Genomic DNA, 24,762 nt, shown 5'->3' on the forward strand with positions numbered 1-24,762 from the left:
GTATGGACACCCGCCGCAAGAACAGCAGCGGCGGCACCAGTAGCAGCATCTCGCAAACGCCAACTCTTTCCTAGGCAGGCTACGCTTTGTATCACCGCTTTCCAGAATACGCACACAGCTGAAAACCTCTTACGGCAACTGAGGAAGATCATCGCGGAATGGCTTACCCCAATTGGACTCTCCTGTGGATTTGTGGCATCGGACAATGCCAGCAATATTGTGTGTGCATTAAATATGGGCAAATTCCAGCACGTCCCATGTTTTGCACATACCTTGAATTTGGTGGTGCAGAATTTTTAAAAAAACGACAGGGGTGTGCAAGAGATGCTGTCGGTGGCCAGAAGAATTGCGGGACACTTTCGGCGTACAGGCACCACGTACAGAAGACTGGAGCACCACCAAAAACAACTGAACCTGCCCTGCCATCATCTGAAGCAAGAAGTGGTAACGAGGTGGAATTCAACCCTCTATATGCTTCAGAGGTTGGAGGAGCAGCAAAAGGCCATTCAAGCCTATACAATTCAGCACGATATAGGAGGTGGAATGCACCTGTCTCAAGCGCAGTGGAGAATGATTTCAACATTGTGCAAGGTTCTGATGCCCTTTGAACTTGCCACACGTGAAGTCAGTTCAGACACTGCCAGCCTGAGTCAGGTCATTCCCCTCATCAGGCTTTTGCAGAAGAAGCTGGAGACATTGAAGGAGGAGCTAACACGGAGCGATTCCGCTAGGCATGTGGGACTTGTGGATGGAGCCCTTAATTCGCTTAACAAGGATTCCCGGGTGGTCAATCTGTTGAAATCAGAGCACTACATTTTGGCCACCATGCTCGATCCTAGATTTAAAGCCTACCTTGGATCTCTCTTTCCGGCAGACACAAGTCTGCTGGGGTTCAAAGACCTGCTGGTGAGAAAATTGTCAAGTCAAGCGGAACGCGACCTGTCAACATCTCCTCCTTCACATTCTCCTGCAACTGGGGGTGCGAGGAAAAGGCTCAGAATTCCGAGCCCACCCGCTGGCGGTGATGCAGGGCAGTCTGGAGCGACTGCTGATGCTGACATCTGGTCCGGACTGAAGGACCTGACAACGATTACGGACATGTCGTCTACTGTCACTGCATATGATTCTCTCACCATTGAAAGAATGGTGGAGGATTATATGAGTGACCGCATCCAAGTAGGCACGTCACACAGTCCGTACTTATACTGGCAGGAAAAAGAGGCAATTTGGAGGCCCTTGCACAAACTGGCTTTATTCTACCTAAGTTGCCCTCCCACAAGTGTGTACTCCGAAAGAGTGTTTAGTGCCGCCGCTCACCTTGTCAGCAATCGGCGTACGAGGTTACATCCAGAAAATGTGGAGAAGATGATGTTCATTAAAATGAATTATAATCAATTCCTCCGTGGAGACATTGACCAGCAGCAATTGCCTCCACAAAGTACACAGGGAGCTGAGATGGTGGATTCCAGTGGGGACGAATTGATAATCTGTGAGGAGGGGGATGTACACGGTGATATATCGGAGGATGATGATGAGGTGGACATCTTGCCTCTGTAGAGCCAGTTTGTGCAAGGAGAGATTAATTGCTTCTTTTTAGGTGGGGGTCCAAACCAACCCGTCATTTCAGTCACAGTCGTGTGGCAGACCCTGTCACTGAAATGATGGGTTGGTTAAAGTGTGCATGTCCTGTTTATACAACATAAGGGTGGGTGGGAGGGCCCAAGGACAATTCCATCTTGCACCTCTTTTTTCTTTCATTTTTATTTGCGTCATGTGCTGTTTGGGGAGTGTTTTTTGGAAGGGCCATCCTGCGTGACACTGCAGTGCCACTCCTAGATGGGCCCGGTGTTTGTGTCGGCCACTAGGATCGCTTATCTTACTCACACAGCTACCTCATTGCGCCTCTTTTTTTCTTTGCGTCATGTGCTGTTTGGGGAGGGTTTTTTGGAAGGGCCATCCTGCGTGACACTGCAGTGCCACTCCTAGATGGGCCCGGTGTTTGTGTCGGCCACTAGGGTCGCTTATCTTACTCACACAGCTACCTCATTGCGCCTCTTTTTTTCTTTGCGTCATGTGCTGTTTGGGGAGGGTTTTTTGGAAGGGCCATCCTGCGTGACACTGCAGTGCCACTCCTAGATGGGCCCGGTGTTTGTGTCGGCCACTAGGGTCGCTTATCTTACTCACACAGCTACCTCATTGCGCCTCTTTTTTTCTTTGCGTCATGTGCTGTTTGGGGAGGGTTTTTTGGAAGGGCCATCCTGCGTGACACTGCAGTGCCACTCCTAGATGGGCCAGGTGTTTGTGTCGGCCACTAGGGTCGCTTATCTTACTCACACAGCTACCTCATTGCGCCTCTTTTTTTCTTTGCGTCATGTGCTGTTTGGGGAGGGTTTTTTGGAAGGGCCATCCTGCGTGACACTGCAGTGCCACTCCTAGATGGGCCCGGTGTTTGTGTCGGCCACTAGGGTCGCTTATCTTACTCACACAGCTACCTCATTGCGCCTCTTTTTTTCTTTGCGTCATGTGCTGTTTGGGGAGGGTTTTTTGGAAGGGACATCCTGCGTGACACTGCAGTGCCACTCCTAGATGGGCCCGGTGTTTGTGTCGGCCACTAGGGTCGCTTATCTTACTCACACAGCTACCTCATTGCGCCTCTTTTTTTCTTTGCGTCATGTGCTGTTTGGGGAGGGTTTTTTGGAAGGGACATCCTGCGTGACACTGCAGTGCCACTCCTAGATGGGCCCGGTGTTTGTGTCGGCCACTAGGGTCGCTTATCTTACTCACACAGCTACCTCATTGCGCCTCTTTTTTTCTTTGCGTCATGTGCTGTTTGGGGAGGGTTTTTTGGAAGGGCCATCCTGCGTGACACTGCAGTGCCACTCCTAGATGGGCCCGGTGTTTGTGTCGGCCACTAGGGTCGCTTATCTTACTCACACAGCTACCTCATTGCGCCTCTTTTTTTCTTTGCGTCATGTGCTGTTTGGGGAGGGTTTTTTGAAAGGGCCATCCTGCGTGACACTGCAGTGCCACTCCTAGATGGGCCAGGTGTTTGTGTCGGCCACTAGGGTCGCTTATCTTACTCACACAGCTACCTCATTGCGCCTCTTTTTTTCTTTGCGTCATGTGCTGTTTGGGGAGGGTTTTTTGGAAGGGCCATCCTGCGTGACACTGCAGTGCCACTCCTAGATGGGCCAGGTGTTTGTGTCGGCCACTAGGGTCGCTTATCTTACTCACACAGCTACCTCATTGCGCCTCTTTTTTTCTTTGCATCATGTGCTTTTTGGGGAGGGTTTTTTGGAAGGGACATCCTGCGTGACACTGCAGTGCCACTCCTAGATGGGCCCGGTGTTTGTGTCGGCCACTAGGGTCGCTTATCTTACTCACACAGCTACCTCATTGCGCCTCTTTTTTTCTTTGCGTCATGTGCTGTTTGGGGAGGGTTTTTTGGAAGGGCCATCCTGCGTGACACTGCAGTGCCACTCCTAGATGGGCCAGGTGTTTGTGTCGGCCACTAGGGTCGCTTAGCTTAGTCATCCAGCGACCTCGGTGCAAATTTTAGGACTAAAAATAATATTGTGAGGTGTGAGGTATTCAGAATAGACTGAAAATGAGTGGAAATTATGGTTTTTGAGGTTAATAATACTTTGGGATCAAAATGACCCCCAAATTCTATGATTTAAGCTGTTTTTTAGTGTTTTTTGAAAAAAACACCCGAATCCAAAACACACCCGAATCCGACAAAAAAAATTCGGTGAGGTTTTGCCAAAACGCGGTCGAACCCAAAACACGGCCGCGGAACCGAACCCAAAACCAAAACACAAAACCCGAAAAATTTCAAGTGCACATCTCTAGTTAAAACTAATACTTCTTTTCCAAAATCAAGTATATCCTCCACTTTTTTGGATAACACCAGAGTGGGATGTTTTAGGTGCACTTGTGTCACCTGTCAATTTATGTTGACAGGCGACTCGTTTTTTCATCCTCACACAGGCAAGATCTATAAAATTAGGTATTATCTTAATTGTAATTCCACTCATGTGGACCCGGACAAGGCGCTCCATCATCCAGCTGGAGCGGCGGTGGAGCGACCTCCGGCAACGACAGCCGGAGTTGTTGGCGCAGCTGCGCCAGCAAATCCGCGAACGCCGCAGACGCAATAAGCTAAACGCATTAAAATGAGTACACATGTGTATTAAGCTGTGATTAGTAGCAGTAACAAAAATAAATTTAAACACTGCAAACCTTTTCTAAGATGTGGTAAAGTGAGATTATTAGCAGACTGTATAATTAAACTATAGTACCACCAACATACCACACTTAACCAGTTTACAGAGTGTGTGTGGTTAGGGCTTGCAGTACTGACTGGGTAGCAAAGTGCTTATGAAAAAATGTTTATTGTTGTACTGAGTCGCAACACAGGCTGTAGGCTGTACACATAACTAACTTGGTCTGTGTATTTTAAGTTGAACAAAACAATGTAATTTTGTAATGCACAGGGATTTGTTTTTGGAAATAATTTTAAACTTTAATTACGTGATTCTAGGGCAAGCACAATGGCAAGAGCGTGAAGGATCCCCGCCAGCCTCCTCCCCACCACAAAGTCCGTCACCCCCTTAAGTCCCAGAAACCCAACAATCAATATCCCCTTCCTCATCCACAACCTCCCCCTCTCCAACCCCCTCCCCTCTCTTTCCCAAACCCCCTCTCTGCCCCCCTCCCCCTCTCTGACACAAACTTCCTCTCCACCCCCTCCACCTCTGTGGCCCAAACACCCTCTCTGCCCCCCTCCCCCTCTCTGACACAAACCCCCTCTCCACCCCCTCCCCCTCTGTGGCCCAACCCACCTCTCAGCCCCCCTACCCCTCTGTGGTCCAACCCACCTCTCAGCCCCCCACCCCCTCTGTGGCCCAAACCCCCTCTCAATCAGACCCACCCTCTGAAAACAGCTCCCCCTTCCATCCTCCTTCCGCAATCCATCCTCCTTCCCCAATCCAGCCTCCTTCCCCAATCCAGCCTCCTTCCACAATCCAGCCTCCTTCCCCACCCAGTGAATGGGCAGCAGAGGCCCAGGAGGCTCTTGAGGGTGCTGCACATGGGCCAGATGAGAGTAAGTTTTAACACATTTACATTTAATTTGTTACCTACTTTAACTTCAAAAACAAATACATGCAGTGTGGTACTGGTGCCAATCTTGGCCCAAGGAAAAAATTTTGTCTTCTTCATCATGGTATGGATGTTGCATTTACATTTGTGTGCGGATTATTAGATGTACAGTGTCTACGTCTGCAATGTTTAGGCGGCCCACTCTAGGTCGACACTCATTAGGTTGACAGGGTTGCCAGGACAACAGGGTTTTTATGTGCTAGCTTATCAGCAAAACAGTTAGACCTGAGTGGATTTTTGAATGTTGTTGGACTTTTTAACTTGTGCCTGGGTATTCCAATATATGCACAGTCAACTCGCATGCTTCACTTTATTTGCCAGGCTTAGGACACAGTGAGTTGCTACACTACCGCTTACATCATAAGCATTTCCCATTGCAATTGGAGTACATGTGCAGCATGAAGTGAAAAAAAACGTACACATTTTTCATGTATACATACATAACATGTTGATCTTGTGACATTTAGAATTAGTACATGTCGACCTACAGAGGCTGACGTCCATCCAAAGCTAACTACAAAATGACTGCCTAACAATAGTGTGTTTCAAAAACAAACAAAAAATATACAGTGTCACATGTAAGGGGTGTGGATCATTAGATCGACAGTGTGTGGGTCGACAATGTTTAGGACCAGCAAAAAGCAACAGGCAAGACCACAGTCTGGAACCTGATCCTTAGGCTGCTCATGCATGAAATTTGGCCCACTGGTGCTTTCCCCTGTATCCCTGTGTGACCGTTCAAGTCTGGGGTCATGTGTTGTTAAAATGACACGTTAAAAATGTTGAATAACCAAAAAAAAACAAAAACCTGTTTGACCTTATGTAGTTTGTCAGGATTTCAGGGAGTGTGGGCATGCTAGGATATGTTGTCCTTCTGAAGATGTTGATATGCAGTGTGATGATGCAGGGCCAACCCCAAAAAAGACAAGTCTGGGTCACTCCAGATGTGAATGAATCCCCGCATGGTGTGGTACACTTTTAACATGTTTTATTTAAAAAAAATACATTGCTGAGCATGCTTGTGTGTTGGTCTGCTACTGTTTTTTCATTACAACAACCATGATGTAGTCACTTTGCCATTAAAGTGTGCTTTGTGCCTTGCTTGTATAATAGGTAATGTGAGTAAGTTAGTAATGTTTATTTTTGCTCTTCATTTCAGATGGTGCAGTTGGAGATCCCACAAGCCTGCCTGGCATTCTGGCCAGTATGAAGGCCAATCTGTGGGCGTTGCTGGCCGACGTGGAACGGCTAGAAAAACATTTACTAAAAAAAAAATAAAAAAATTTGGTTTTGTTTAAAAAAAACATTAAAAAAGTTTACTGTTAACAAATAAAAAAAATTGTTTCAAGTTAAGCGGGTGTTGTGTTTATTAATGCAATAAAGGAATAGCAGATTGCCTAGCAGAAATTGGTTACCTTAAACATTTCACACATCTAAATTAAGAACAGTTTTTTCCCCCAAAAAAATAATAGAACAATTTTGGACAGTTAGGAGCTTATTGTTTTGAAAAACAGGTTAACACATTTATTCTCACACTACACCTCTACACAAAAAGCAGCAAGTTAACATTAGGCCAGGCACAATTTCAACATCTATTTCACTAATTTTAAAAAGAACATGTTAATGGACAATTATGGCTACAAAGGGTTTTGCAGGTATTCTTTAAAGATTTAATTGGTCATGACCATTATCATTCATTACACTAATTGGACTCGTAATTGAGGAAGGCTTGTTGAGTTTGAACTGAAAGGTGTTGAAAATAAACTTCAAAAAAAACATTGCTGTGCATTTTTTAGCAAAAGTGTGTGCAATTTTGCGAAGATTGTGTAGATCTATGATAAGTTTGGATTTTTACGATGGTGTTTGTGGTAATACGATGGGATGGCATTATTGCGATGTCATTTGGCATACGCCTACTTTGTGTAATACTGCGTACGAAGTTGCAAAAATACGTTGGGGCGTATATTCGCTGTTGTGCAATGTTTTCAAAATTTTGCATATACCTTGTGCGAACAAAAAAAATAGCGCGCAACTCGGAATGACCCCCATAGTGCATAAGCAGTGCCAACAAAACAAGAAAAAAAGTGCAAAGTTGTACTGTACAATACAAACATTTCAGAATATGGGATCCAAGCTATATAATCATTAATGCACATGCAACCATAATACCCACAAAACCAGCATCACCTGGACCCAAAGGTTCAGTGCTGCTGTTTGCAATGGGAAGAAGATGGTGGTATAAGTCAGGGAAGGTAAAGCACACGAGAGAACAAGGCTCAGAGACATTACATGTATTGAATTCTAAGAGATGCAAGTGGTAGTGAAGAGATATTGCAGCCTCTAATATTATTATTATTATTATTATTGTGCATTTACAGACATAAAAAGTAACAAATGGGAGCAGCCAGTACACAAGTGCCAAGGAAAGGTATACTATGGCATATCAGAGACACTAGTCAAATTAAGGTACAGTAGTGTATTTGGAGGAATAAATAACAAAGGGGAGACTGTGTGCTCAGGATTCATATGGCAGGTCCCAGCAGGTGGCACTCAACTGTAGGATTTCTTTGGAGGTGGTTTCCGAGTGCTCCAGCGGGTGGCACGTTGTTCCTGACACCAAGGGGGACATGTACAAAGCAGTGAAAATAGTAGAGAAGTGAGGCAGTTTAGAAGTTGCCAATGGCAACCAATCAACATTGAAGTAATATTTATAATTTGCATACTATAAAATTATACAGAGCAGCTGATTGGTTGCCATGGGCAACTTCTCCACTGGCTCACTTCTCCACTCTTTTCACTGCTTAGTATATCTGCCAAGTCTGGTCAGTACCCTGTGCCTCCCACAATGCTTTTCTCACCTGCTCTGTCCACTGAGTGCTACCATATAGGATTAGATCGTCTGACTGCCGAGCCATCAAGGGAAAACAGGATTCAGTCATATGGTTTAGACAACCAATTCCAGCACAGCAAGGGGTATAAAAGGCCTCTCTGGTGCACTAGCAAACTGTCAGTGCATTGTTGCTCACCAGCTACATCCCTAGACTCCAGTTCTTACAGTATGTGTCAGAATAACCCTGCAGTAGAACTTCTGGTTCCAGTCAGATCCTGTGCGTCTAGCTCCAATCTGGTTAATCAACACAGCACAACTGACCAGGGACCCTAGCCATTGTACTTTGATTCCAGTACCAGCTCGATTTTCTACTGCTTAACTGGTTACAACTTGATATCTAGTTTGGACGGACCCAACCCAGCACCCAGTGTAACCAGTTCCAGCCCTGTATCCAGTTTGGCTAGACCCAGCCTGGCCCCCAGTGTAATTGGTTCAAGCCCAATAACCAGTTTTGACAGTCCCAGCCCGGTATCCAGTTTGGCTGGGTCAGCCCAGCACCCAGTTTGACCAGTCCTATCCTGGCACACAGCGTAACCAATTCCAGTCCGATATCCAGTTTGGTTAGTCCCAGCCCAGTATCCAGTTTTTACCAGTCCTTGCCCAATACTCAGCATAACTTGTTCCAGTCCATTACCAAACCCAGCCAGTTCCAGCCCAGCCTTCACTCTAGTCGGTTCCAGTCCGGCTTAGTTTCAGCTTCCTCTAGCCACAATCAGTAGTTCTCCTCGACCATACCAATTAGCTGCCCTAATTAACTACATTAGCCCACCCAGTTTCCTTCAGATGGCTTACACCTCTGTTCCAGCTTTACATTAACTCTGGGAACACAAAAGCCTACACACCTGCCACCATGTTTATACATTATAGAAGTTGAGGGCTTCAGACTAGCAGGGAGTAATGAATAAATCAGAAACTATAAAGGTTCTATCACATCGTGAACCAATGAAAGTTGGCCACCATTCAGTTTTATTGAACAACTATTGGCAATATAAAGTAATTGTAGTTAAATTTTTTTACTGGTGAGTGAATGTGTGAAGGTGACTTTGGGTAAGGCGGTAATTGGATCTGGAATGACTCAAAGTTCATTTTTTCTAGGAGTGTAGGTACAATAGATTATTCAGTAGCAGTAGGGATGCCTGGCTAGGGGTGTGAATGCAGGAGGAGGTCTGACCCCGAATTTATTACCCATAATTTTGCCGGGTCTCACTTGCCAATGTCACCTTTTTCACGCACTGTATTCCCAGGTTTTTCCCAGGTTGACACCGTTTCCACTTAATAAGGGAAAACCCTGGACACCATGACAGCACAGCCCATTTACTGGACACAGTGTTAGCAGCACAGCTCCTTAGATGGGACACAGTAACAGTACAGCCCCCTTAGAGCACAATTAGGAGACAAAACCCTTAACTGAGCCTTGTAGAGGTACCGTACTGCTGTTGGAGTAAGATCTGTAAGAGAGATAAGGAGGGGAGCAGCAAATGTGGTACAAGAGAGAGGCAGGTGCATTGCAAGTAAGAGGCCCCAGCAGCAGGAACATGCACACAGCCAGCCACACAGACTACCAGTATGATGAGTGACAGGCACTCAGTATGAGGTGATGCAGATAGTGATACTGACCATGACAGTGATACGGATGGTGATAAATGATAATGACACAAAGACAGTGATAGTGACAATGATAGTCACAGTGATGTAGAGAGCAATACTGTATATAGTGATACATAGTGACAGTAATACATAGTGACAGTGATACAGATAGTGATACACAGTGATAGTGATGATTATACATAGTGACAGTGGTGACTCATATTTTGACACACTGACAGTGATAGCAGGGTCAGTCCCAGGTGATACTACAGTATCTGTACTGTGTATCTCTCCGCTCTTCACTCCAGCTCTTCCCACTCACCCGTAACACTCACCACCACCATTGAGTGTTCACGTCCAGGGCACAAAACCCCTGAGCAGGAGACAGCCAGGTTGGCAGTGTCTAAGTGCCTCGCCCCCTGTATGACACTTCTGTAGCTAACTTTCATCCAGCAGCAACAGCCTCGAAGAAGGTAGCAGGAAGTATGGTCCGGTTACCACATCAGCATCTCATCCCCAGACAGCAGCGCTGCTCATCCTCCTGCATTCACACCCCCAGCATGGCACCCCTACTGCTACTGCCAGGGCACCCACCTGATAAGATAATATTAAAAGCTCTTAGACAAATATTTTAGTTCTACAGTACAAGCTGGTTTTATGCTCCATCCATTTTAACATCAATATCGTATGTACAAAGTCCTGACTGAGCAGGGAAGTTACCTGAAATCAGGACTGATCTTCCAGACCAAGGGTAGTTGGCAAATTGGGGGTCATTCAGATGTGGTTGGCGGTGTAACATCATGTGCAAAGTACAGATTAATGGATCTTTGCGCATGCGCAGGACCCATTCTGTGCATGGCAGGAAAGCAGCAGACTGTCAGTGAGTGACAGTTTGCTGCCGACTGGGTGGCGGGGAGGGGGCGGGGACGGCCTCTGTTTGTGAAAACAGGCGTGTCACCTTTATTTAGGGGCAGTGAAAAGACCAGGGATCTTCATTGGAGGATGGACATTTCCTGGCCTCTGCAATGGGCAGCTTGTTTGGCACCATGCTTTACAATAATAGGTTTTAGAAAAAGAAAAGACAAACACTAACTCTTTTTGGGAGCACTCCTTCAAATGATTTAAATGTACATTCTGTTTAAACATTAAAATATAGACTTATAGTCAAACTTGGCTAAAAAAAAATCTTGATTTAACCATTAATTTATAGGTTCAAGAAAAGAAAGGTGAAAATTCTCAGGATGCTATATCCTATTGAAGCTTTATTTTATCAACCTGTGATAAAGGTGAAGATTACAGTATTCATCCAAAAAATGCCCACAGTATCCAGTATTCCTAGGGGGTCTCCCATCCAAGTACTGACCAGGCCTATCCTATTTAGCTTCTGAATTTAAGCAGGATCTGGCATATTAAGGATAGTATGACCGTGGGCAGTTCTTTGAAGATGATGGAAGGAAAAGAACCCACTTCTGCTGTCTGTACTTTGCCTGGGTCCAAAATAAAAAAAAATGGTCCCAGGACTTTTCCAGATGAGAGTGTGTTAGAAAGAGAAAATAATTGTATTCCATTTCCAGGTTTGAAGGAAGAAAAGACACTTCTGCTTTCTGTTGTAACTGCAGAATGTTTACTGAAGAGAGCAAAGCCCACATCAGTACTGCTGTCATCCAGATGAGAGAGTGATAGAGTATTAATAGTTTCTCATAGATGATTTAGATAATTGAGCTGTATCAGTCAAGCAAATATAGAACACTTGCTCCAGCAAAATATTGAGAGAGTGATAGGGTACTAGTAGTTTCTCACAGGTGAGCTAAATGATTGAGCTGTATCATTCAAACAAATAATGAAAATAAAAAATAAAAATAATGGGTGCCATAAACTGCCTGATAGTGAGAGATTTGATATTGTGTCCTAGGATGCAGGTTAGATCATTACTGCAGCAGGAGGTGTCTGCTTGTAAAAGACAGTGCTGCATTACCATACAATGCTAGCACTCTCCTACCTGTCATTTTGCAGCTTTTAATACCTGAGGCTTCTTGTGAGTTAAGTCGGTTACTTCTTGTCTGGACTATTGAATCCTGTTTGGGAAAAAGGTAGACATATGGAACAGATATCTTGGTGAATTAATAAATATTCTAGGCCTAATTAAATTAATGACAAAGGCATAGCTGGAAGACCGCACAGGGAAATATATACAGGGACAATGAATACAAATTTATGAAATATTTATGTTTCTCCTATAACTGACATATGAGAAATAGAAACATACATTTACAGCATATTCCAAAATCCACCTGAGGATTGTTTAATCACGTCAGCCATGACATTAAATTTATTGTATATATAAGTAATAAGTATACTTCTCCCCACCCAACCTGCCCTGTCGTTAAACTAATAGCGTTCACATAAATAAATTGACCTATTTCCCCCAAGAATTAAATTACACCTACATATTAAACTACCAATCAGCCCTGACATGAAATAAAAAAAATAATCTTTAACAAATAGCCCTCTTCCCCTGTTTCAATTAACAGCCAACAAACCAGCAAACATTAAAGTAATAGTCCTGTCACAACCATCAAACAAATAACCCCCACCCACTATTACATATGGAGGGCCAGATCACCCATGAGGTATATCAAGGACCCAACACTGTCATCATGGAACCTGGGTTGCTTGACAGGTAATCCACTTCAATCACATTACATGTATTATTTGGCTTTTAACGAAAGTTCATAGTGAAGGATTGATCTGTAAGAAAGAATTTGACTATCTAATGTTAATTTCCCATTGTACCTATTTTTTACCACATACCAAAAATACTCAAAAAACTGGATTTTTGTACTCACCGATAAAACCATTTCTTCAATTCCATAGGGAACACTGGAGTTAGTTTTTACAGTGGGTATAGTAGTGTAGTTACCGGGAGCTGGGCACTTTAAGAATTTTGAAGTGTGACTGCTCATCCACCTCTATACCCCTCCTCCAAGACAGTAACTGTGCCCAAGGAGAGCTGGAAGAATAACTTCAGAGGAAGAGTGAACAAAAATGTACACCCAATAAACACACAGCAGATGTGAAACATGAAGTAACAGTCAATGAAGTACTGACAATATTTAAACATATAACAACATATAACAATTGCAGGCATACCATCACAGGGTGGGCGTCTAGTGTCCCCTGTGGAATCAGAGAAATGGATTTATTGTGAGTACCAAAATCCAGTTTTCTCCTTTATCCACTAGGGGACACTGGAGTTCCTCTTTACATTAGGGACATCCCAGAGCTCCCAACACGGATGGGAATGAGCTGAGAACCCTGCAAAAACACAGCCATAATGCGAGGCAGAGGCTGCAAACGTGCCATATCGGTAAAAACGGACAAAAGAATGCCGGCACGACCAAGTTCCATGGAGACCCTGCGGGCAGCCGCTTATGAGGTGCCCACCGAGCGTGCAGAATGTGCCGTTATGTTAATGGGAGGTTCTCTGGATGAGGCTATATAAGCCTGTCTGATGGTCAAACATATCCATCGTGCTAAAGTTTGTTTTGAAGCTGGCCAACCTGGACGAGCACCATCATACATAACAAATAAGGAATCTGATTTTCTTACTGGTGCAGTTCTGTCTACATAGATCCTGAAAGCCCTGACAACGTCCAGAGACTTGGAAGCAGAGAGTCATCAGGGAGAACCAGTACCACAATAGGCTGTTTAATGTGGAACAAAGAGACCTCCTTTGGAAGACATTAATTCCTTGTGAAGAGTACTGCTGTATCTCATGAAAGATTAAATATTGAGGATGACAGGAAAGAGCTCCAAGTTCTGACACCCTCTTGGCCAACGCCAGAGCAAGTAGAAGCACTACCTTCCATGACAGATATTAGAAGTGAACCGTTTCCAATGGTTCGAACAGGGATGATTGTCAGAATGAAAGAACAATGTCAAGATTCCATGGAGCAGTGGGCACAATAAAAGGAGGTTAAAGATGGACAACCCCCTATAAAAATGTCTGTACCTCTGGGATTAAGGTCAGTTTCCTTTGGAAGAAAATGGACAGTGCAGAGATTTGTACCATCAAGGATCCAAGTCGTAGTCCAGCAGAAAAAACTGTATGCAGGAAAATAAGCAGTCGAGGCATCTTGAAGACAATTGGAGAAGCACTCCGACATTCACACCAGGCTATGTATACTTTCCAGATGCGATGATAATGTTGTGATGTAACTTCCTTTCGAGCTGTAAGCATAGTAGGCATGACAGGTGATGGGATACCTGTTCTTAGGATTGCCCTTCCAACAGCCATGCTTTCAAACTAAGCTGCCTTAAGTCTGGATAGACGAAAGATAGACGAAGTAGGTTATCTTGTATAGGAAGGGGCCATGGATCATCTACTAGAAGCAGTTTGATGTTGAAGTACCAAGTGCAGCGTGGCCAATCTGGGGCCACTAATAGAACTAATGCCTTTTCTTTTTTGATGCCCTGAAGAAGGCGTGGAATCAGAGGGAACAGTGGGAACAGTTAAACAAACTGGAACCTCCAGGGTGCCATTAGAGCATCTACTGCCTCTGCTGCTGTATCCCTTGTTTGAGAGTAATACCTTGGTAGTTGGTGATTTTGTCTGAATGCCATTAGGTTGACTGGTAGAAGGCCCCAACCCAACAGCCCTGGTAGTGAGTGTTCTAAGTCACTGCTCCCATCCTCGCATGCTGGTATCTGTGGTGAGTAGAGTCCAATCCCACACTCTGTACCTCTTGCCCTCTAGTAAGTGAGCTGAGGTTAGCCACCAGAGGAGAGATATATGAGTGCTGTGGGCTAGTATCACGGTCTTGCGAAGGAACAAGTGGGATCCCGACCATTGAGACAACAGGTCCAGTTGAAATGTTCTTGAACGGAAGTGCTTGTATGGGATCACTTCAAAAGCCACCACCATCGTTCCCAGTAGCCTTATGCATAGGTGTACTGACACATGTCTGTGCTGCAGTACCTTCCTTACCATTTTCTAAATATCTGTAATTTTGTCCTGAGGGAGGAAGATTCTTTGAGAAAATGAGAAGGATGGTTCCCGTATAGTACCGGAACCAAGAGAAAAAAGAAAGACTATATGTCTCTTCTGGGGCACACTTGTATTGATGAAAAAAGATGTTTTATTATCAAATTTTAAATATAACTTTTATTATTCGTCCTCCTAAAATAAGGGCTCAAAGAAAGAGAAAAGTGAAAAAATATATATAATAATATAGAAATATATACACAAATGTCAATATAACAAAACAATTACTGGCGTAGTAGCTCAATGAGCAAAAATATATATCCGATGTTACAAATAAATTTATTTTTCCTATTATAGTGGCATATGCGCTATGATAGAAAATATCTCTGGAAGAAAAAGGAAAAAATGTAAAAAATTGTATGCCGGGCTCTAAATGATTCGATGATAAAATACTAATTATGAAGGATGTACCCTAATGCTTGGTTCCAGGTCCTGTGTAACTGAAAATACCTGCAGTACCAGGTATTCTCTGGTGGTCTCCCACCCAGGTACTGACCTGGCCCTCAGTGCTTGGCTTCCAAGATCAGACGAGGTTGGGCATACTCAGTGTGGTTTGACCGCAGGTAAATAGGTCACACCTCTTGACACCGAGAACCATATGTAGTCCGATCAAAAATGTCTGTGGGTTTTATTGGTTTGGATAAAACTACCTGCAGTACCTGGTATTCTCTGGTGGTCTCCCACCCAGGTACTGGCCTGGCCCACAGTGGTTTCCAAAATCAGATGAGATTGGGCATAATCAGTGTGGTTTGACCGCAGGTAAGTATATCACATCTGATAATACTGGGGACCATGTGTCATCTAATCTGGAATGCCTATGAGAACCGACAAAATTCATCAACAGATACTGAGTACATTGACAAATAGTAATGCAAATACTTGGGTGAAAAACACAGTGCTATGATAAGAGTTGAAAGAGCGAATCAGGTCTATGTTTTGAAAACACTTCTGCTTTTTCATCATCTGCCCAAGCTTCTCCTGCATTTTCCCTAATGGTGTTATATTTCAAACAGGAGAACACAGACTGAGTCCCTATAAACTCCATTATAACTCCACTTTAGTCCAGTAAATAGATGGAACTTAATCTCACTTTTTTGGATTAGATTTATGCAGCACAGGTTATTGGCACTTTCTGACAATCAAGGACTCTCGGGATCATATCATACTTTAGCAGGAGCGGCACCAATGTCCAGAATATAGTAATCATTACTAATGTGGATACCTTTGCTTATATTCACCATTCTTTTGGTTCCCAATAGGTCCAGTCCCTACACAGGACTGTTTGTATCCTTTTTTCCTTCATCACATAAGTACCATACATTTTTTTGAAAAAAGGCTTTAAAAATCTGATTGTATTCCATTTTGTACTGATTATACACAGTATTTGTAGAATATTAGAAAATGTAACTGTTTTTCACTTTGCTAATGATACACAGTAATTGCAGAATATCAAAAGAATTAACTTCTAACAGTCCTATCAGCAAAATAGTGGTCCTGTCCGAAACAGAAGACCCTTTGCCTTTGATTATTTCTTTGATATAGGATTTCTGGAATTCTCTCTCATCCTGTTCAGACAACCTTGGGGCTCTGCAAGGCATTATGTAAACAGAGCACAAGGTTGCTACATGACAGGACAGCAGAAGTGTTCCTCAACTTTCTTCTGTTTCAGTGTCTTGTTCTGACACCCTCTCATTTCCTCATTCGAAGCTTGGGCAGATGATGAAAAAGCAGAAGTGTTTTCAAAACATAGACCTGATTCACTCTTTCAACTCTTATCATAGCACTGTGTTTTTCACCCAAGTATTTGCATTACTATTTGTCAATGTACTCAGTATCTGTTGATGAATTTTGTCGGTTCTCATAGGCATTCAAGATTAGATGACACATGGTCCCCAGTATTATCAGATGTGATATACTTACCTGCGGTCAAACCACACTGATTATGCCCAATCTCATCTGATTTTGGAAACCAAGCACTGTGGGCCAGGCCAGTACCTGGGTGGGAGACCACCAGAGAATACCAGGTACTGCAGGTAGTTTTATCCAAACCAATAAAACCCACAGACATTTTTGATCGGACTACATATGGTTCTCGGTGTCAAGAGGTGTGACCTATTTACCTGCGGTCAAACCACACTGAGTTTGCCCAACCTCGTCTGATCTTGGAAGCCAAGCACTGAGGGCCAGGTCAGTACCTGGGTGGGAGACCACCAGAGAATACCTGGTACTGCAGGTATTTTCAGTTACACAGGACCTGGAACCAAGCATTAGGGTACATCCTTCATAATTAGTATTTTATCATCGAATCATTTAGAGCCCGGCATACAATTTTTTAAATTTTTTCCTTTTTCTTCCAGAGATATTTTCTATCATAGCGCATATGCCACTATAATAGGAAAAATACATTTATTTGTAACATCGGATATATATTTTTGCTCATTGAGCTACTACGCCAGTAATTGTTTTGTTATATTGACAATTGTGTATATATTTCTATATTATTATATATATTTTTTCACTTTTCTCTTTCTTTGTTGCCTTTGAGCCCTTATTTTAGGAGGACGAATAATAAAAGTTATATTTTAAATTTGATAATAAAACAAATCTTTTTTCATCAATACAAGTGTGCCCCAGAAGAGACATATAGGGGTAAATTTACTAACATTCGTAATTCCCGAAAATAGGTCAAAGTTCAATCACGAATGACATCGACAGTGTAAAACTGCAACTTTTTGAATTTATTACGATGGATTTACTAAGCTGTCGTATTCGTATTTTTGGTGTTGTCCGATGTCGATGTCATTCGTGGTTTTCTGGTGTATAATGCGGCCGATTTTGTTATTTTGCGGCCGAGTTTAATGTGTTTTTTTACGAATGCGTCACATGTCTGTTACGGCAGTGTTTTTCCATTACTGCCGCGTTTTTTTCCTAAGTTTCGTTTTTGTCACTTGTCCGTGATTGGTTGTATTCGTGGTGGAGGAGTGTCTGTGTACTTGACTATAAATACGCCCCAAACCGACCGCACCTCGTGGGTTTAGCTAGTGGAGAGGAGAGAGGAAGGTGTTGTTGGTGTTGGAGATTTCTGTGGAGTTTTTTGTGGTTTGGAGGCGGAGTTTTGTGATTGGTGAGTGCTGTACTGTGTGTGTAAGTTGTTTTGTCATACTTGTTGTTCTGTTATTTAAAAGTCTGTTAACTTTTTTGTATTTTGTCTTTTCTTTTCGTCTATAGTCCTTGTTTGTGAGTGAGTGAGTGTTTGTTTGCGTGTGTGTGGTGTGTAGTGGTAGTGGAGGAGTGTGTTATTTGTTTTTTTTTCTCTGTGTTTTTTGTGTTGTCTTAAGATTATGTCACAGTCAGAGGTGAGTGTGGTGGAGGAGGTGAGTGAGAGGGAGGAGGTGAGTGAGGTGGAGGAGGTGAGTGAGAGGGAGGAGGTGAGTGAGAGGGAGGAGGTTAGTGATGAGGAGGGTGAGGTTGCGGCTGCGTTTTCTAGTGATACTGATAGTGATGGTGTTGTGGCTCCGCAGCCACGCACCAGTACAAGGACGGGCCGCAATGTAAAGTTTAGTTACGCAGAAAACATGGCTCTGGTGCGGGAGCTGATGAGGCATCAGCGCCAGTTGTTTGGTTCAGATGCATCAAAAGTGTCGACCCGCCGGAAGAGTGTCCTGTGGGGGAAAGTTATTGCTGCTGTGAACAGTGAGGGTGTGGTGAGGCGGACCGAGGACACCTGTAGGAAACGTTTCTATGACATCAAACGCCGTGTGAAGGCCAAGATGGCTAAGGAGGCAAAATCTGCTCGGCAAACCGGGGGAGGACACCCCTTCCGAGCGTCTTATAAAGATTGGGAGGAGCCAATACGTCCGCTGATTCCGCCAGAGGTGGTTTCTGCACTTCATGTCCAAGATTCGGACCGGCCAAGTGCGGATGGTGAGTTTATTTGATATTTATAATTTTTCACATCTGTGCTTTGTACTTTTGTTGTAAAATGTTTCCTGTGTGTTGGTCCACAAATGGGTTGGTGATGTAGTGCAGGCCAATCCACCCTGTGTTTTTCCATCTGTTGTCCAACTACAAGTCCCATCATGCCTGTTATAATGTTTAAACTTAGGGAATGTCAAATGTGTTGGTGGACATGCTGGGAAGTGTAGTTGCACTACATATTGTCAGACACAGGTTGTGGTTGCTTGGTGTATTGTGTGTGTTAGTTATGTTTTTGTACTAATTAGACTCAAATATTTGTTGTGTTTTTTTTGGAAACACAAACAATTTGCCTTGTTTTGTGCGGTTTTTGTAGGTTGTAAAATTTAAGATTATAGATGTAACAAAACCAACTATTTGTGTTTGTAATTTTATAACAACATTTAAAAAAAGTTTTTAAAATCCTGCAATATTGTGTCTTGGTAAAGGACATATGTGTTTTAAGTAGTATAATTATGTTCATATCGCAATTCTTCTTTTTTTGTACAGTACGCCAGAGAAGCAGCACCTCCAGGCCACAGCCAACCCTGCCTAGAGCTGATGATGGTGGGAATGATGGTAAGTTATTTCTGTACCCACATCTTAGCCATTAACATAAAACACAAGAAATGTAATGTCAATACTATCACACAGGTTCTTCGTCTGCTCCACGCACACAAAGGCGCCAATCACAGGCCAGCCTTACTGTGGCTACAAGGCCACCCAAGAGGCCCCGTGTCCACGCTCCTACTGCTGCTGCTGCTCCTGCTCCTGCACCTGCCTCACCCCCCCAAAGGCGCATCTCTGCAGTGGCTGCGGTGCCACCACTGGCACTTTTGGCAAGCCCCCTGAGTGTAGATCCACATTCCCCACAGTTGTCTGGTGAGTAATGTTTGTAATGTTTTTATTTTGTTTGAGTAAAAACAAGGTGAAGGCATAAGGAACTGACAAAACACTGTTAGGTCGCAGATGATAAAGGCAGCAGTACAAAAATTATAAGTAATTTTAGACTCCACATTTTGGACATGCTTGCCTTGTGTCATTATCACCTTGAACCTATCACTGCTTTAGAAATGACTTATACCTTCTCCAGGTATTGACATCTGCCCCAGTGTTAGTTTTGTTAAAAAATGATTAAAAATTGTAAGCAACTTTGCTTTAATAATCGACTGCAAGCAGATGCTGTTAGCGTATTGTTATGATGATATGTGTGAAATTACAGTGTCCTGAAACTCAAATGTTTTGTAAAAAATATGCTCAACAACACTCAAAACTACAAAAAAAATGTGAAACTAAATTTGAACCAAAAAATTCAAAACAAACCAAATCAATACATACGGCAAAATCCAACATTAAAAAACCTGTTTAAGTTGTCATTTTTTGACCACAATCTTAGTGTACTTCTTTACTAAATCCACTGACTGACATGCCCAATGTCTGATTCTAATGTGGCAAACATGGTTATATTTTTTTGTGTTGTGCCAAAGGAACCTTCAGAATGTTGTTTAAACTAACTTTGAGACATAAAAAAAGAGTACATGGAGTGTATACAATAATTTAGAATGTGAAACATACAATTGTCTCCATAAATTCACAAATTAGTAGTATCTGTTTCTAGCCACATCAATTCATTAAGAGGTAACCAACATAGTAACGTTTAAGAAGTTAACCATTTAGCTTTTAAATGTATATTATGAAGTAATGCATGTTGCTTGACAAATATTGTAAGACCAATGCTACATATGTCTAAAATATTTCCTGTGTCCCACCCCATACAGATCCGGCCATCATGAGTGACGAGGGCCAGCAGTCCCATGGCCAGGAGACGTATACTCTACACCTGCAGCCCATCGACCAAACACAGGCAAACATGACTGAGGACAATCCAGTCCAACCGCAAGCTTCTCAGACTCAACAAATGACCTCAACACCAGGGACAAGCCAAATTCCGCATGAGTTTTGGTCAAGTTGGGCAGAACAACAGGCACACCACTCTGCGTGTCTCAACACCCAAACACAACACCTGTCTAGTTTGCCCCATCATTTGCCTAAAGTTAGCCGCAACTCTGCCAGACTCATCGTGCAAGTAGGGCGGATAGCAAACACAATGGAGCAGATGAGGGCAGACAATTCTCAAATGCAGGCAACCCATCAGCGCATCATGGATGAGCAACTGCGCCAACACCAAACCCTCATACAGATTATCCAGCATAATCAAGTCATAAATGACAATTTGTCGCGAACCATTGCCAACAATACAGCTGCTTATACCCAGCTAACGGCCAGTTTAAATATTTTGAGCCAAAATTTTAGTGCAATGGCACAACAACATGTGGCCACAAGCTCAAGCACAACAACCCCGACCCAAACACCAGTACAATCACCAGTTCGACGATCAAGTCGAAGCCGCACCCACGAACAACCACAAGCCTCTGCACCCAGCACCCAAAAAAAGAAAAGATAATCTGTACTGCACATCATATGCTGGCCAGTTGCAAGTAAAATATATGTGTTCAGAATATATTGTTCAGTATTTTTCAATAAATTATCTAATCAAAATATGTGTATTGGTTAATTTGCAACACACAAACACAAAAATCAGTAATGTATAGTCCAAGATGAATATTGTGACAGGGCGAGAGTGTGCTGTGTCAGGGTGTAGGGTCCGTTTGCCAAAATCATACCGTGGAAAAACACTTCGAACATTTAGTGTGACCATCTGTATAACATGGTCAACATCAAGTTTTTTGCAGTTACATTGGACAATATAAACTAAAAAGCATGGCCAGCCTACTCGGAACATATACAACCTGCAGACCCAGTTGTTTTTCCTTCCTTGGTTTTATTGTAGCATCAGGAAGCAGTGACAAGTATCCTACAGCAAACAATACAGCAGACCCACACACAGTAGCAGCCATTTCAGATTTAGAGTGTGTAGAAATGTGTTGGCTCCCCTTTTAAAAGTACCAAACGTCAGGTGTGAGTAATGAACAATTGCCAACACATGTTAAGGGATCATGGAGTGCCACGTTGTAGCACTCTCCTGATCAGCTGTGTGCTCCTGTCCTCACTGACAGGCAGCACACGGCACTGTTACAATGTAGCGCATATGCGCTACATTTTAACCAATGCGGTGAACTTTCTGCTCTGCGGTGACGTCACTTTAGGTCCACCGCAGGGAAGAAAGTTACCATCATTGGTTACAAGGTAGCGCATAGGCGCAACATTGTAACAGTGCCGTGTGCTGCCTGTCAGTGAGGACAGGAGCACACAGCTGATCAGGAGAGTGCTACAACGTGGCACTACCTGATTGGCTGAAGAAACCCACTTAGGCATAACTCAAAGTGGGTTTCTGGCATTCGGGTAAAGGTGACCCATGGGCAAACATGGTTCCCCTTTCAGTTCGTGGTCGGGACACTTTTTTTGGTTTTTTTTTTCTCCTTGCAGTATTTGTTTGAAATAAACATGTGCAGTGTTTTTTTTCTTCATAAAAAATTAACAATAAAAAATAATATTGCCGTTAATGCTGGAACATGTGTGTTTGTTTGTAAAAAACAAACAGCTTTTTTTAAATTTTAAACAAAAAAAGCTTCCCAAAATTTAAAACGTTACACTATTTTTAAACTGGAAAGGACTGAATCTCTGCAATATGTGAGTCACAAATTGTTCAGCTTATAAATTTATTGTGTGCCACATGAAGTACATTTTGATATTCAACTCTAAATCACAAATCTAGAAGCTCTTAAGCTTAATTTTGTTGTGGCAACCAAACAAAATATATGCTTACAGTACATTAATGGTTTTCACTGTGTACTTTTAAAAAAAACAGGGTAATAATGTTGGTGTGACTTTTTACACAGTCACACAGACCAGCCGGCCAGACAGGCCTCACACCAGTCATGATGATGCCGGTATTGCAGGTAAGTCTTCACTGTAGTCACATATTCTGTAAACACATAGAAGTACAAAATATTATTTACAAATTTGGCACCTAGGATCTGCTTCTGGAAGCCGACCTCGTGTAAGGCGGCCATCACAGGTCTCGGCCCACTTACCCAGGAGGCCAACTAAGAGCCGGCGTCTTGCCTCTGATTCAGCACCTCCATCATCCCCACCCAGGCGAAGGCTATCGGCAGTGTCACCCAAGCCACCACTGGCACTACTGGCGAGTTCGCTGAGTGATGAGCCCAGATCACCTCAGTTATCTGGTGATTAAATTGTGAAACAAAACACATAAGCAAGAATATACACAGTCGACTTTGGATGATGTTAGTTTGTTTGGAGTTTACATGTTTTACCCAACAATCAATGTAATGTTACGTCTTCAATTGCTCAAGGTGCTTTACTTAAATAAAATAAGGTCTTAGTGGATGGTCTAGACAACCTAGTTGTCTGAAAATATATGAATTGAGGATACATTAAGCACACACACGAGAAAAAAATAAATGTAAACTTTTTGAACCCAAAAAAAAATTAATTAGAATACAAAACACATTCCTGTCTCCGTCTCCAAAATGTATGAAGCTGGTGTGTATGTATGGAGCTATGTTTTTCAAGGGTAATGACTGTAAATGTTTTTTGAGCATCAACTAAGCACAATGGACACACCACTATAAACAACAAACAGTAAGTAACAAAACACACACTAGAAAGTAGAGCAAAGTGTTTAGTGAAGGATAATTACAGCCTAATAAAACTTACCTGAAAAATAACGCAGGATCACTTGTTGCCGTACCTGCCTCCCTACATTTGTACTCACACTGTCACCAGATGGTTCTAACTCCTCTGCTTGCTGACTGATTTCTCCCTCACCATGTGCAAGATCTTGACTTAAACACAGATTATGGAGAAAACAGCAGCAGAACACAATCCTAGTCACCTTTGAGGGACTATACAACAAAAGGCCAGCAGATTTATCAAGACACCGAAAACGTGACTTCAGCAACCCAAAACATCTTTCTATCACATTCCGCGTAGCCTTATGTGCATGATTATAACTGTGTTCAGCAGGAGAATCAGGTTGGGACAATGGAGTAAGGAGCCAAGAGTAGCAGCCGTAACCCCCATCACCTGAAAAACAGATATAGTCAACATTAGGACATATGTTAGATTATTCAAACACCTCCTCCAAAATCTAGCCTGTGGTTAAAAGACATACACACATAACATTTTCAACATACCCAACAGCCAGCCATCAGGCATTTGTCCCTCCTCAAATTTTTCGAAGAGCGATGACTGACTGAGGATGAAGGAGTCATGGCAGGCACCAGGGTAACCTGCAACAACACTCATTATTTTTAATTTTGCATCACAGACCACCTGGACATTAGTTGATTGATCAAGATGCCTATTAGTATAGATATACTGGCGGCCCTTAGGTGATCTCAGCTGAACGTGTGTGCAATCTATGGCCCCAAGCACATTGGGCATGCCTGCAAGCTCATAGAAAGCTACCCTGACAGCACTCCACTCCGACTCCTCAGTAGGGAAGCAGATTGAGGCTTTAATGTGTGGCTCCAACACATCCAAAACCTGAGTGGACATTAAAGAAGCTAAGGTGAGTGTCATGTTAGGTATTCTCTACAATACTGTGGTGTTTCAACTTACACAAGCAACACTTAGCCAGAACCGCATAGGTATTTTTAGACTCACCTGCATCAAATATCTTGAAAAGGTGGGCTGTGAGATCCCAATGACGTCGCCTGCCACAGCCTGGAAGCTCCCAGTAGCCATAAAGTGTAACACAGCCAGGAGTTTGTGTAGGCCTGAGACAGAGCGAGAGCGTGCTGTCTCAGGGTCTATGCCCAGTTTGACAAGGTCATACAGGTGGAAAATGTTGTTTCTATTTAGGCGGAACATCTGTATGACCCTATCATCGGACAATGCATTTAAGTTTAAACGCCCTCTAAATAAACGAGGCTGGCGCAGCCTCCGCGGTACCTGGACAACCTGTTGGCCATGTTCACTTACCTGGTCCTGATTCCTGGAAGCCTCATGGAGCAGTCTAACGTATCCCACAGCCAACAAAAAAACATTGCCACACACCACAGCAGCCATTTCAGAGTGAGAGTAGTTCAGAATGTGCCTGAAACACTTTTATAGGCCCAAAAAATCAGATGGGAGT

The 24,762-nt window shown here is 43.2% G+C and overlaps 1 protein-coding gene, 1 long non-coding RNA gene and 3 pseudogenes across 2 annotated transcripts; 3 read left to right on the forward strand and 2 right to left on the reverse strand.

The window, feature by feature from the left end:
• Window positions 1-15,131: 15,131 nt before the first annotated feature.
• LOC134968295 (5S ribosomal RNA) lies at window positions 15,132-15,249 on the reverse strand (annotated as a pseudogene).
• Window positions 15,250-16,602: 1,353 nt separating this feature from the next.
• On the forward strand, window positions 16,603-16,720 carry LOC134968126 (5S ribosomal RNA; annotated as a pseudogene).
• An 82-nt stretch (window positions 16,721-16,802) lies between these two features.
• LOC134968404 (5S ribosomal RNA) lies at window positions 16,803-16,920 on the forward strand (annotated as a pseudogene).
• Window positions 16,921-19,318: 2,398 nt separating this feature from the next.
• Window positions 19,319-21,182, forward strand: LOC134965124 (uncharacterized). The gene is made up of 2 exons (XM_063941656.1): window positions 19,319-19,520; window positions 20,417-21,182. Exon 2 carries the CDS (start codon window positions 20,428-20,430, stop codon window positions 21,100-21,102), a length of 675 nt encoding a protein of 224 aa, XP_063797726.1. The 5' UTR covers window positions 19,319-19,520; window positions 20,417-20,427; the 3' UTR covers window positions 21,103-21,182.
• A 1,117-nt stretch (window positions 21,183-22,299) lies between these two features.
• On the reverse strand, window positions 22,300-22,839 carry LOC134965125 (uncharacterized). The gene is made up of 2 exons (XR_010188333.1): window positions 22,694-22,839; window positions 22,300-22,584 (listed from the first exon to the last, which is right to left on the reverse strand). It is a non-coding gene; the product is annotated as an uncharacterized LOC134965125 (long non-coding RNA).
• Window positions 22,840-24,762: the final 1,923 nt, after the last annotated feature.

The sequence above is a fragment of the Pseudophryne corroboree genome, chromosome 10 (assembly GCF_028390025.1).
Source record: "Pseudophryne corroboree isolate aPseCor3 chromosome 10, aPseCor3.hap2, whole genome shotgun sequence".
In the NCBI taxonomy this organism is placed as follows: domain Eukaryota; kingdom Metazoa; phylum Chordata; class Amphibia; order Anura; family Myobatrachidae; genus Pseudophryne; species Pseudophryne corroboree.